General features: G+C 46.1%; 1 protein-coding gene across 9 annotated transcripts in view; it reads left to right on the top strand.

The window, feature by feature from the left end:
• Positions 1-1,093: 1,093 nt before the first annotated feature.
• The window catches only part of STIM1 (stromal interaction molecule 1), a 174,735-nt gene continuing 163,546 nt past the window's right edge, over positions 1,094-12,282 (top strand). For 7 of the 9 annotated variants that reach the window (XM_069471093.1, XM_069471099.1, XM_069471095.1 and 4 more), the window contains exon 1: positions 1,094-1,840. In XM_069471093.1, coding sequence (XP_069327194.1) covers positions 1,702-1,840 — 139 coding nt within the window. In that variant the 5' untranslated portion in view covers positions 1,094-1,701. The remainder of the gene's footprint in view (positions 1,841-12,282) is intronic. The other 2 variants (XM_069471092.1, XM_069471094.1) reach the window with 1 other exon arrangement.

The following is a 12,282-nucleotide window of genomic DNA, read 5'->3' on the forward strand; positions in this document are numbered from 1 at the left end:
CAGGCTTTGTTGAAGGAGGCTCAGGCGTGGCTCTCTCTTCATTGGGGCACTCGTTTTCAAGTCGCCAACACCTTCTCCAAGAGACACTTGGGAGCTAGGAGAGTGAGATGCAGGGAGGAACCGGCCACAGACCCTGTGGAAAAACCTCAAGGGGGAGGGGGCTTGCGGGGCAGGTAGGAAAACCAGTTGTGAGAGCTAAAGGAGGGCATCCCACTTAGCTTGGAGGTGCCGGGGAGTTGGGTGTCAGGAAGACAGATGGCGCCTGTTAGCCCAGACTCAAGGGATGTGTAGGGGAATTTTGCTTAGAGTGGTCTGGACATTTCATTTTGCTCTCTGGTATCATTTCCTCTGAAAACTCTCGCAGGCCCTAATGAGCCTCCTCCGGGGCGGGTCCTAGCTTCACTCCCAACCGTCTGCAAAGGAGCAGGCCCTCCCAGGAGCGCAGCCCTGCCGCAGTACCCAGATTTTCCCACCAGGGGCCGCTGCGCACGAGAGACGAAGCGCGCGGGTTCCTAAGCCGCAGAGAGGCGGAAGCCGATTGGTTGTAAGGAGCGGCTGGAGGGCGGAGCCTGGGAAGCCGGCCGGGAGTTGGGGGCTGGGAGCTCGCCCCCTGCCCAAAGCGGTCAGAGGTGCTGTTGCCTCAGGCGGCTCCCGAGAGGCTATCGTTGTGTCGGGGCCGTCTGTCCAGCCCGGCTGTAAAGCTGAGGCGAGTGGAGCAGTACCGCGGCCTGGAGATCTGGGCAGGGCAGCTGTTGCCGCCGCAGGCCTGAGTTACCTGAGCAACTGCGTGTCAGGGGCCCGCCCGGCGGCGGGCGGTTAGCGCGGGAGACTCTCGTGGGGGAAGGGGAGGCCGGAACTTGGTCCTTGGCGCGGGACAGGTGTCCTGGCGAAGACCTGCGCGGGTCGTGGGGCCGGAAGAGCCCACCGGGGCTCGGGGCTCCGGGGCAGCCGTTTCCCACTGGTTATTCCGGGATAAACCCGGGCACTGGGGCGGGCCGGGCTTCGCTGGGGGCCGGGCGGCGCGGGGCGGGCCCGCTGGAGAGCACGCCCCCGCCCGCCCCGGGCCAACCCCGCGCCGCCCGCCAGCCTGGGGAGCTGCTGTCCCGGGCCTGGCCGGTGCGCGTCTGCCTGCTGGACCTGGGCACCGCCGGCCGCCTGGGCACGGGACTGGGCGGGGGCGCTGACCTCGGCCTAGGAGGCCTAGCTAGGATCCCGGAGACGCCCGCGCCCGCGGGGGCCTGCAGGTCGCACGCCCTTCCCGAGCTTCTGCTCGCTGCTTCTCGGCAGGGTCAGGTCAGGTGCCCCCCTCCTCGCCTCTCTCCTCTTCTCTTCCTCCCCCACCTCTGTGCCCGCGGGAGATCCCGCCCGCCCCCTCCCGCAGGGGTGTAGTAGGCTGCAGAGCTGACAGCGGCTGGGCAGCCACCCTGCCCAAACTCTCCGGAAGCAGCCCGAGCTCAGGCCGCCACAGCCCCAGTGGACCCACTATTGGACCGGAGGCGCCGGCCCTCCTCCCGCGCCCAAACTTGGAGCACTTGACCTTTGGCTGTCGGTGGAGGCAGGCCCACGGGTGGCTGGACAGCTGCGGCCCCGCGAGGGCATATTGCCTGGGGACCATCCACTGCATTCCCGGGCTCCTCCTGGCTTTGCCTCTGGGACCCCAAGGTGTCCACATTAGGCGCATGTTGACTGAGACCTAGAGTTATGGATGTGTGCGCCCGTCTTGCCCTATGGCTCCTCTGGGGGCTCCTCCTGCATCAGGGCCAGAGCCTCAGCCATAGTCACAGCGAGAAGACGACAGGAGCCAGCTCCGGGGCCAACTCTGAGGAGTCCACTGCAGCAGGTAAGGCCTTCCTGCAGGCTGGACTGGGTTGGGGGCTTTTGACTCAACTGAGTGGCTGTAAGTGGACAAGTTGAAATCTAGGTTTGTACATGTGAGGTTGATGGAAGATTGACACATGGAGCTGCCTGTTCCCAGTAGTCCAAGAAGTTCTTTCTATTGAGGAGTCTTGGTTAATGTCTTTGTGTCTCCTGAACAACTTTTCTTATCCCTCCTTAGGATGTTTTTTGTGCACAGTGATAACCCGCCTTTGGGGGACCTTGACTTTTCTGATGAGCAAGGAAATACCCCATCTCAGGACTATTTGTTTGGAAGAATGGCCTGGCCAGATGATAAGTCCATTGCTCTTAGACAGTTCAGCACTTAGCAACACAGGGGAGCTTGGGGCTGCGGGCTGCTTGAGTTAGAAGGGGAAAGTCAGGGCTGGGCCAGCTCTGTTGCCTGATAGCCTGGTGTTCAGGTGTGCCTTTCTATTCCAACAACCGTGGGAACCCTAGTCCCTCCCTTCCCTTAGGTAATCTGCTGTCTTTTGGCTGTGCCCATTTGAAATATCAAAGCAATTCCTTAGATGGAATTCTGTTTATCACCAGGGTGTTAAATGGCCTTTTCCTGACATAGACATGATATAATTCCTGGGACCACTTGTTGACTTACTCTGTTTCTTCTCACTGATGAGGGTGGCAATTCCATGTTACTTTTGATCTGTCTTGGTTTTTCTTATGTACTTGTGGAGCCTTATTAGGCAGCAGGAGCCCTGGTGTACTCTTGCAGTAGAAAGGAACACTTAAAATCCAGTTTTACATAAGGCTTAGAAGAAGATCAGTTCTATTTTCCCATTTCTCTCACCCTGTCACTGTGGTCTGCCAAAACTACGGCCTGCAGAGTGGGGAGCGTTTATAAACGAGTTGTTTCTGAGGATGGGCAAGCTCAAGTGAGGCAATGGCTTAGTAGATACTTGATTCAAGTAGGAAAAGGAAATATAAGACATGGCGGCTGGGAAGTTTCATGAATGGATCCAGCGGTTGGCTTTGGTGGTAGACCCTTTTTTGAGCAACTGCCTTTTCAGTTCTAGATATTCCGAAGGGGGCTGGTTTCCAAAGGAGTCCAGAGGTTGACCTGTGTATATAAGCATGGTACCTCGGCTGTTGATTTAAAGATAGATCCTTGCTGGGTGTGGTGGCTCACACCTGTAATCCCAGCTCTCTGTGGGGCCAAGTTGGGAGGATCACTTGAGGCCAGGAGTTTGAGACCAACCTGGGCAACATAGTGAGACCCAGTCTCTACAAAAAGTAAAAAAATTAGTTGAGCATGGTGGCATGGGCCTGTAATCCTAGCTGAGTTGGGAGGCTGAGGCAGGAGGATCCCTTGACCAAGAGTTTGAGGTTACAGTGAGCTATGATTGCACCATTCCAGATACTCCAGCCTAGGTGATAGAGGGAGACCCTGTCTCTTAGAAAAAAAAAAAAAAAAGGAATAAATAAAGATAAGTCCTTCTTGCATATTAATCCAGTGTCTCCATAGGGAGTGTCCTTGGCCACTGAAACTCAGCTCAAAGCTTGGTTCTTATTGGGCTATGAAGGGAAAGACTAGTGGGTAGATGTAGGTTGAACTGTGAAGTAGACCTAAGGAGCATCTCTGCTGTCCCAGTGACATTCTTGTTTATAATTGATAATATGTACTTTTTTTACTCAAAAATATGAGTGCCTGACATAAAATGAATACTTTTTGTTTGGGGGAGGTGTTCTGTATTTTAGACTTAATCTTAAGGGACGAAGTTTTAGGCATTAGCTAGCTTATTGTTTTTAGTTTTCTGCACCTAAGGAAAGAGGCATTTCAACATCCCTCGGGACCACCTCATGACTTGAGCCTTTGTTTTTTAATAATCTCCCCCACTCTGAGACTTGAGCTTATGGAGACAGCCCTCCAAACAACACATTTCAGAGGCTTGGCTTTTCTGATTATACCACTTAAGTTTCTATTTTATTAATAGTTTTTTCTTGCTCTCAGTTCAGAAATTGGTTTCTGTTGTCACAATAATAGTGAATTCCAAGGAAGAAAGGCTCAGAGAGAGAGAGAGAGAGAGAGACCGTAGGTGCTGTGAATAGCTATGGATGGTATGTGGGATCCTGGGGATCCCAGCACTATTGTTCTGGTAGGTTGTCCCCTTGGGTCTGTCTGACACTTTGACTCAGACAGGGACTTATTTTTGCAAAGAGGTAGCTCATAGACAGTTCTGTAAAAGTTCCTGGCTGTAACCAGGAACCCTTGCAGCCTTTCCAGCCCCTCTGTTCCCAGAACACAGGAGGAGTTTTACTTGCTCTTAAATCAGATTCAACATACCCAATTTGTGTATTCTCTACAGTTTATATTTTACAATTATATAGCTATTTTTCCAACAGAGTCTCACAATAGCCCTATTAGAATGCAGAACAGGTAGTATTATACCTGTTTTTTATGGGTGAAGAATCCGGGTCCTGTGCTCCATCTTATAGGCACGTCTTCTGATGCTTAAGTCCTGGACTTCTTCCATCTTCTCAGGTCCTGCCCTGTTAAAGGAGTGTTAGGCAGGGCCAGAGAATATTGCTTTCCTTCTGGCAATTGGGCAGGCCCCGGTGACTCTGTGGTTGAGCGCAAGAAAGGGCTGCCTTTTTCTACTCTGGAGAGTCTTTTGCAGGGGCCCAGAGAATTTGATTTTTTCTCTTTTGGATGTATATACCCATTTGTGTCTTTTTAGTCAATTAAAATGTTTGATTCTAAGAAGGATTTAGTTACAATGCTTATGGCTTTACCAGACATACAGTAAACACTATTAAGAGCCTGACCCTGCAGTGAAGGCAGGTGCTCTGCTACAAGGTTCTCTCATTGGTCAGTGGAAAGGCCATTCCTGTCACTGTCTGGCTCTTTAATACCTGTACACCCAGCCGTGCTAAGTCACTTCCTTAGTAAAGATCTGTGCCTGGCTATGCTACTCTGGGGACTGCATTTCTGAAGCTGGTCTGAAACAGATGCTTGCAATTTCCCTTAGGTGCTATGTGCCTTACCTCCAGAAACTCAATTTTTTTCTGTACAATGTGTGTGAGGAACCTCAGGTAGAGTCTGGAGTTGTGACTGCCAGTGTTGAAGGTATTGAAGGCCTCTAATCAGGAACTGTGATTTGGTTCAATATAGTTAGAACAGGGCCTTGGGGTATAGGCATTTAGGTGGTGTGCAGACTATAGGCTGGCTTCTCAATCAACCCCTGATGGAGTGACAGGCCAGACCCTGCCTGCCCCCACCCCCGCATCTAGTTGCTGCTGCCTCCAAGGCTATAAATGGCCTGGCCATCTTGGTAGCTATGCTAATTTTAGCTAAGGGTGGCTCCAGGAACTGGGCTGGGGCCAAGAGCAGGTGGGTGGGGCTTTGCTGAAGCTAGTACTGGGGGCTGGGGAGAGGGACACATTAATCCTGAGGTAGCCAGGACATCATCTGCTCCCAGGCTTCAGCTCTGACAATCACTCTTAGCTAGGTTAATTGATTCAGCAAATATCGAACAGTGCCAGCTCATGCACTATTTATTCCACAAGTATTTGAGTGCCTGCTCTGGGCCAGGTACTATGTTTCCTATGGAGATATAAGGATGAACAAACGAGACATGCTCTTTCCCTCATAGAAGTTACAGTCTTGTTGGGGAGACAGAAAATAAACATCAATAAATATATTATCTTATGGTAAGCGGCATGGAAGAAAACATACACAGGGTGCTGTCTTGGAGAATGAGAGGGGAACAGAGATCTACTTAAAGCTGGAACCTAATGTCTGGTTGGACAGATTAATATAATAACATCAACAATAATAGCAACTAACTTTTTTTAGTACTTACTATGTGGTGGGCACTATTCTGAACTTTTTTTCCATTTAATTCTTAAAACCATCCTGTGTGATAGGTATAATTATCCTCACTTTATAGGTGAGCAAATTAAATCATAGAGAAGTTAAATAACTTGCCCAAGGTTACACAAATAGTAAGGAAAGCCAGAGTTTGAACCCAGGTAATCTGATTTTCTCCCTACCTCTGCCTTAGCCACTAAGCCATACATTCTCTCAAAACTTTGTGATAAATGCTGTAATGGAGGTATTGTATATACATACAAAAAGCTGTGGGAAGCCCAGAAGTGATTAACTCTGCCTGGGAGAGCTGGGGGAGGCTTTATGTAGTTCCCATAATTTTTCTCAGATCTTGGCGGGGATGAAAAGTGGCTGCCCAGTTCAAAAGTTAAGAGACAGAAATTTCAGTTAGTTCACCCACCTATTTTTACATATGAGGAAGCTGATGTCCAGAGAGGCATTAAATAGAAGTTTCACAGTGGATTTTTGGTAGAACTAGACTCGGACATTTGAGTCAAGGACAGAGACTTAACCAGTTATTCAGTTTACAAGTCAAAATAATGAATGTGTACTGCTTGCTTTGCACTGTGGAAGGAACTTAGGGCTACTGAAGAAGTCTAAGTCTGGTAGGGTCATATGTATTTATGGAGTATTAAATATAGTGTATTGCACAGGCTTAATGAAGTCCAAAATCAGGCAGTATAAACAGTGTAGGCTACGGATTAAAAAATATCTGTGTGGGCTCAGTTAGGCTGAGGTGCAGTGCTTCCTGTAAAGGAGGGGTTGGGTGAGGTGGAAGAGGACAGAAGAGAGTAGTTTGATTTGAGGGAGGTTGGAGGTAAGGGGGCATTGTGGATGTTAGGGTCACCAGGATGAGCACATGGGGTCTCACTGCTGGCTAGATGATAACTAGGCAGAGTTGCTTCACTGTTGGCCAGCTATCTCACATGAGCACCTGTAGATAGAAAAATTGCAGTCATGTGCGATCTAGCAGTGGTGCAGTAATTACCATAATTTTGAAGTAATGATGAGTGTAAATAATATTTTAAGATATCTATAACGATGTAATATGATATGAAAATACTATGATTTCTCTTGATGACAAATATCACAGGTATTGCTAATAATATTGTGGTTGGTTGCCTATATATATAATTGAAGGAAATGCTAACTTCAGTAAGATAATATTGAAAATAAAGATGTAGCTTCTTTCCTATCCAAATTCGCAGGCCCCCTGAATTCTATCTATGGGCCCCTTAGGGATGTGGGGGCCTTCATGTTAAGATCTCTTGCTCTTTGGCAAGGAAGGAATGAGGTCTTGTTGAGGGGAGTGGTTTCATAGGACTCCAAAGGACTTGGGTTTCAGCCCCAAGGGGCCGCTTTGGTTTCCTGCTAGGTGGCTTTTGAGATACATTGCTAAGTGGCTTCATGGGCATGCTGTGGTACATTTCCCTTTGTGGGAAATGATTCTCCAGGAAACCTAGCAGCTCTAGTTGTTGTCAGACTTTTAGGGGGAGAACACAATACCAAACTGGGCCTCCAACAGTTTTTTTTGGTTGCTGTTGTTACTGTTGGTTAAAAAAAATCGTGAAATATGAAGATATACAACGAAGTACAAGGAATAATACATTGAATTTCCATGTGGGCACAACACAGTTAAGAAATAAAAAATAACAATACAGAGCTTTCTTTATTACCCCAGTACACTTTGTATAAACTTCTAATGTAACACGTTGCACATTGTATATATGTTTGCTCCCTCACCAGTGTGTAAGATCTTTGTGGAAGAAGGGAGGAGGGGTTGTACTTTCTTTATCTCTGTTTTTATTGTGCCCAGCCTAACCTCTGTTAAAGTTTGTTGGAAAAGCTGGACTTAAGGCCTGTTTGAATGCATCCTATTTTCTTTCTTTTTTTCAAACTATCTCATATGTCTTGGTACAAATTCTGGGCCTTTCCTTCAACCCTTGGAAGTGTTGCTCACTCTGGGAACTTTGTATTAAGTTTCATCCAAGTTCACATCTTTTTATCTCTTTTCATTCTCTTATTTTATCTTCACTTTTGCCCATTTTAAAGAGGAAGGGGCTGGGCACAGTGGCTTACACCTGTAATTCTGACTCTGGGAGGCTGAGGTGGGAAGATTGTTTGAGGCCAGGCATTTGAGATCCCCAAAGTCCCCATCTCTACAAAAAATAGAAAAATTAGCCAGGCACGGTGGTGTGCGCTGGTAGTCCCAGCTACTGAGGAGGCTGAGGCAGGAGGATTGCTTGAACCCAGGAGTTGTTGGTTGCAGTGAGCTATGATGACACCACTGCACTCGAGTCTGGGTGACAGAGTGAGACCCTGTCTCAAAAAAAAAAAAAAAAGAGAGAGAAAAAATTTGTAGGTGAGAAATTTGTGTTCTAGGTCATACAGCTAAAAAGTGCCAGGATCAGAACTATAATTTTGGGGATCTGTGTACTAAGCCCATGCTGTTTTTCTCAGAACATATTACCTGCTGGTTGGTCCCAAAGAGGGATGGATACCTCACTGATTTGGCACTCAGAGCCTATGGCCTCAGTGGTCTGGCCATAGCTGTATTAACAAAGGAGTTTGAACAGTCTAATGACCCATCACAAAGCTGTGCTGCTCTGGAGGGTAGTAGAGTCTAACAACCATGGAGTCTAACAACTCCAATGCTGTTGGAGTTGTCTGTTTATGAGTCTGCCTTCCTTACTGTAACATAAGCTTCTAAAGGGGTAGGATGGTAGATGTTCAACTTTTTATTTGAGCTCCTAGCACAAGGTTTGGCATGTAATATACTTTTTTTCCCCTCAGCTGTATACCTGTAATAATATACTTTATATACTGTAAAGTTTGCAGAACTGAATCTAAGGGGATTTATTATCTGGTTCTGATTCTACTGTAGTTTACTAGGCACCTGATTGGAAGTTGAAAAATTTTTTTCCTTGGAAGGGGTTAGGTAAAGTTGAAGAAATAAGCTTTACTTATTTAGAAAGTTTACTCTTTAGAATTTGTCATTTATTACTGATGCTAGGTAAATAAAACCCAACTGTGTTTATTTAAAAACAAATCATCCAGCTCAATTTGAGTCCAGCCAGCCTTACTGCACTTGGAAGAAGTTTGTCTAGGATTTTAAAGAGGCCAGACTTATCATTGCAGTTATCACCAGGAAAATGCAGTTACGAGGAGCTGGGAAACCATCTAATGCCACAAAGGACCTATCTGTAGTTGTGAGGAGAAAGTTGGGAAATGAGGGGATGAGGATGGATAGAAGCCTAGACGTAAAGTGAGATGATTGGCTTTGGTTTACAGAAGGGTCTGTGTTGGCCACAGTCAGGAGACATAAATATCTGGATTTAGGGGAGCTTCAGCATTCTAGCTCCTTTCCTTACTAGCTAGGGATCTAGTGGAGGGTAAATCTCCTGTTCTCTCTCAGCCTTAGGTTTTTCCCTGTGTAGAAAGGGAATAACCTTAATGAATAGGTTTTTGGTGAGGATAAAATAAGGTAAGTTATATGAAAGGACTTTATAAAATGTAAAATACTGTACGACTGGGGTTATTTGAGTCTTTTCAACCTTTACTTTTGTGGACTTGAAAAGCCTTGGTCAGAATCTGATTATCTGTTATGGTAGCACCTCTTTAAAGGTAGATGCATCTCTGAACCTGCTATAAAGTAGTCTCTTCTTATTTGTGGTTTCAGTTACCTGTGGTCAACTGAGGTCTGAAAATATTAAATGGAAAATTCCAGAAATAACCAATTCATAAGTTTTAAATTACGCACCGTTCTGAGTAGCATGATGAAATCTCATGCCATCCCGCTCTGTCCTGCCTAGGACGTGAATCACCCCTTGTTCCGGAATATCTGTATAGCATATACTACCCACTTTTTAGTCACTTAGTAGCCATCTTGGTGATCAGATTGACTGTTGCAGTAACAGTGTTTGTGTCCAAGTAACCCTTATTTTACTTAATAATGCCTCAAAGTGCAAGAGTGATGCTGACATATTATTATAATGGTTCTGTTTTATCATTAGTTACTGTTGTTAATCTCCTACTTTGCCTAATTTATATATTAAGCTTTATCATAGGTATATATATGTAGGAAGAAACATAACACATATAGGATTCAGTGCTATCCGAGGTTTCAGACACCCACTGGGGGGATCTTGGAACATATCCCCCGAAGGGTAAGGGGGGACTACTGTAAGTAATTCCATTGTCTTTCTTCGAGTGTTACCAGCCAACATGTATAAACTCTGGGTGTGGCCAAATCAGGCTTTTTTTTTATTTTTATTTTTTTAATTTTTATTTGATTTATTGAAGCATACATAGAAGACATTTTTTTTTTTTTTGAGACAGAGTGAGATTCTTGCCTGGGCTAGAGTACCATGGCATCAGCCCAGCTCACAGCAACCTCAAACTCCTGGGCTCAAGCAATCCTCCTGCCTCAGCCTCCCAAGTAGCTGGGACTACAGGCATGCACCACCATGCCCGGCTAATTTTCCTATATATATATTTTAGCTTTCCATATAATTTCTTTCTATTTTTAGTAGAGACAGGGTCTCACACTTGCTCAGGCTGGTCTCAACTCCTGAGCTCAAACAATCCACCCACCTCAGCCTCCCAGAGTGCTAGGATTACAGGCGTGAGCCACCGTGCCGGGCCCAAACCAGGCTTTTATTTTAAGATTACTCCAGGCCATGGGAAACAGTTAATAAAATCTGGCCACAAGTATTTGACCTTATTTCTGGCTGCTGTACTCCTTTTTACTGAGTGTCAGCTTTCCCTAGCCCCACCTGCAGTCTTGAAATGGCTGAGCAGATAAGCCTGGTCCCCACCAGTATTGGTTATTTATTGGTACATAACAAATTATGCCAAAACTTATAGGTTTAAAATCATAAGCATTTGTTATCTCATAGCTTCTGTGGGTCAGGAATCTGGGTGTAGTTTAGCTGGGGTGCATCTGGTTCAAGGGCTCTCAGAGGTGGCTGTAAAGCTATTGGCTGGGGCTAGAGACTTAATTGTGGGTAGAGACATGACTGTTGGCTTCCCCCAGAACAAGTGGTCTGAGGGGAAGGAAGAGAGAGTGCTCAAGGTGGACACCTCAGTGTTTTTAACATCTAATCTTAGAATTGATATACTGTCACTTCTTCCATATTATATGTTAGAAGCAAGTCCATAAGTCTAGCCCATACTCAGGGTGAGGGGATTACACAAGGACATGAATCTCAGCAGGGCAGGGGTCACTAGAGGCCATCTGGCCCTAGGGCCATGCTCTTGGGAACAATGGCTTGTAGGTACCGTGGCCTTTTATTTAATAGCTTTTCTTTCCTTTGCTTACCTCCTTGGGTCTTGTGGAGTGGTGGAGTCTTTATTTTATTTTATTTTTTTAGGAGACATTGGTCTCACTCTGTTGCTCAGGCTGGAGTGCAATGGCCTGATCATAGCTCATTGTAACCTTGACTTCCTGGGCTTAAGTAGTCCTCCTGCCTCAGTCTCCTGAGTAGCTGAAACCATAGGCACATGCCACCATGCCTGGCTAATTTTTTTTCTTTGATTTTTGTAGAGACAGGGTTTCACTTTGTTGCCCAGGCCAGTTTTAAACTCCTGGCCTTGAGGGATTCTCCTGTTGTCAGCCTCCCAAAGTGCTGGGATTACAGGCCTTATCAACCAGCCCAGTTTATAGAGTCTTTTTTACTCACTTTGGTATTGTGCCGCCTGATTCATACATGACTTCATTGCTTTGATATAGCCCATCCTTCTTTACTTCTCCCCTGACTCCTGGGCTCTCCATAGGCCCAATGCTAAACTAGTTTTTTTAATCTTAGGCTCTAGTCCTGCCTCCCAGCTCCTTGATTGGTAGCTTTTATTAAGAGTTTATTGTACAGCCACTGACCTTGGAGCCTTTTCTACTACTCCTACTTGGCTTCTGAGAAGTAGATTTATAAGTGGCATTGAATTGGGACTCACACATTGACAGTTGAAAAACTTACTCTGACTTTTTAGACCATTGGTATTAATACTAGGACTTAAAATCCTAGTATGTTAGGGACTTAAAATCCTAATATGTCATAGCTAGAAGGGGTTTTAGGGACCATGTCTCCCAAATTTCTTATTTTACATATGAGAAGAACAAACTTACCCAAGGTTTTGCTAAGCCAGGGCTAGAATCTAATTTTCTCTGATTCTCATTTATATGTTGTTCCCACTCTGTTGTAATCTCTCTACCCTAACGTGTCTAGTTTGGGTTGTTAGGAGCCCTGGGACCTACACAGAGGAGAACTAGAAAGCAGTTCACAATATTGTATTATGTTTATAGAAATTGAGCTGGGTGGAATTGGGGTTATACAGAGTCAATGTCAAGTGCTGGTTCCAGGGACCTCCCCAGCTAGAGTGCGTTTTTTTTTTTTTTTTTTTTTTTTTTTTAGACAGAGTCTCACTCTTTTGCTCTGGCTAAAGTGCCGTGGCATCAGCCTAGCTCACAGCAACCTCAAACTCCTGGGCTCAGGCATCCTTCTGCCTCAGCCTCCCGAGTAGCTGGGTGGGACTATAGGCATGCACCACCATGCCCGGCTAATTTT

Source organism: Eulemur rufifrons, chromosome 6 (genome assembly GCF_041146395.1).
Source record: "Eulemur rufifrons isolate Redbay chromosome 6, OSU_ERuf_1, whole genome shotgun sequence".
Lineage (NCBI taxonomy): Eukaryota > Metazoa > Chordata > Mammalia > Primates > Lemuridae > Eulemur > Eulemur rufifrons.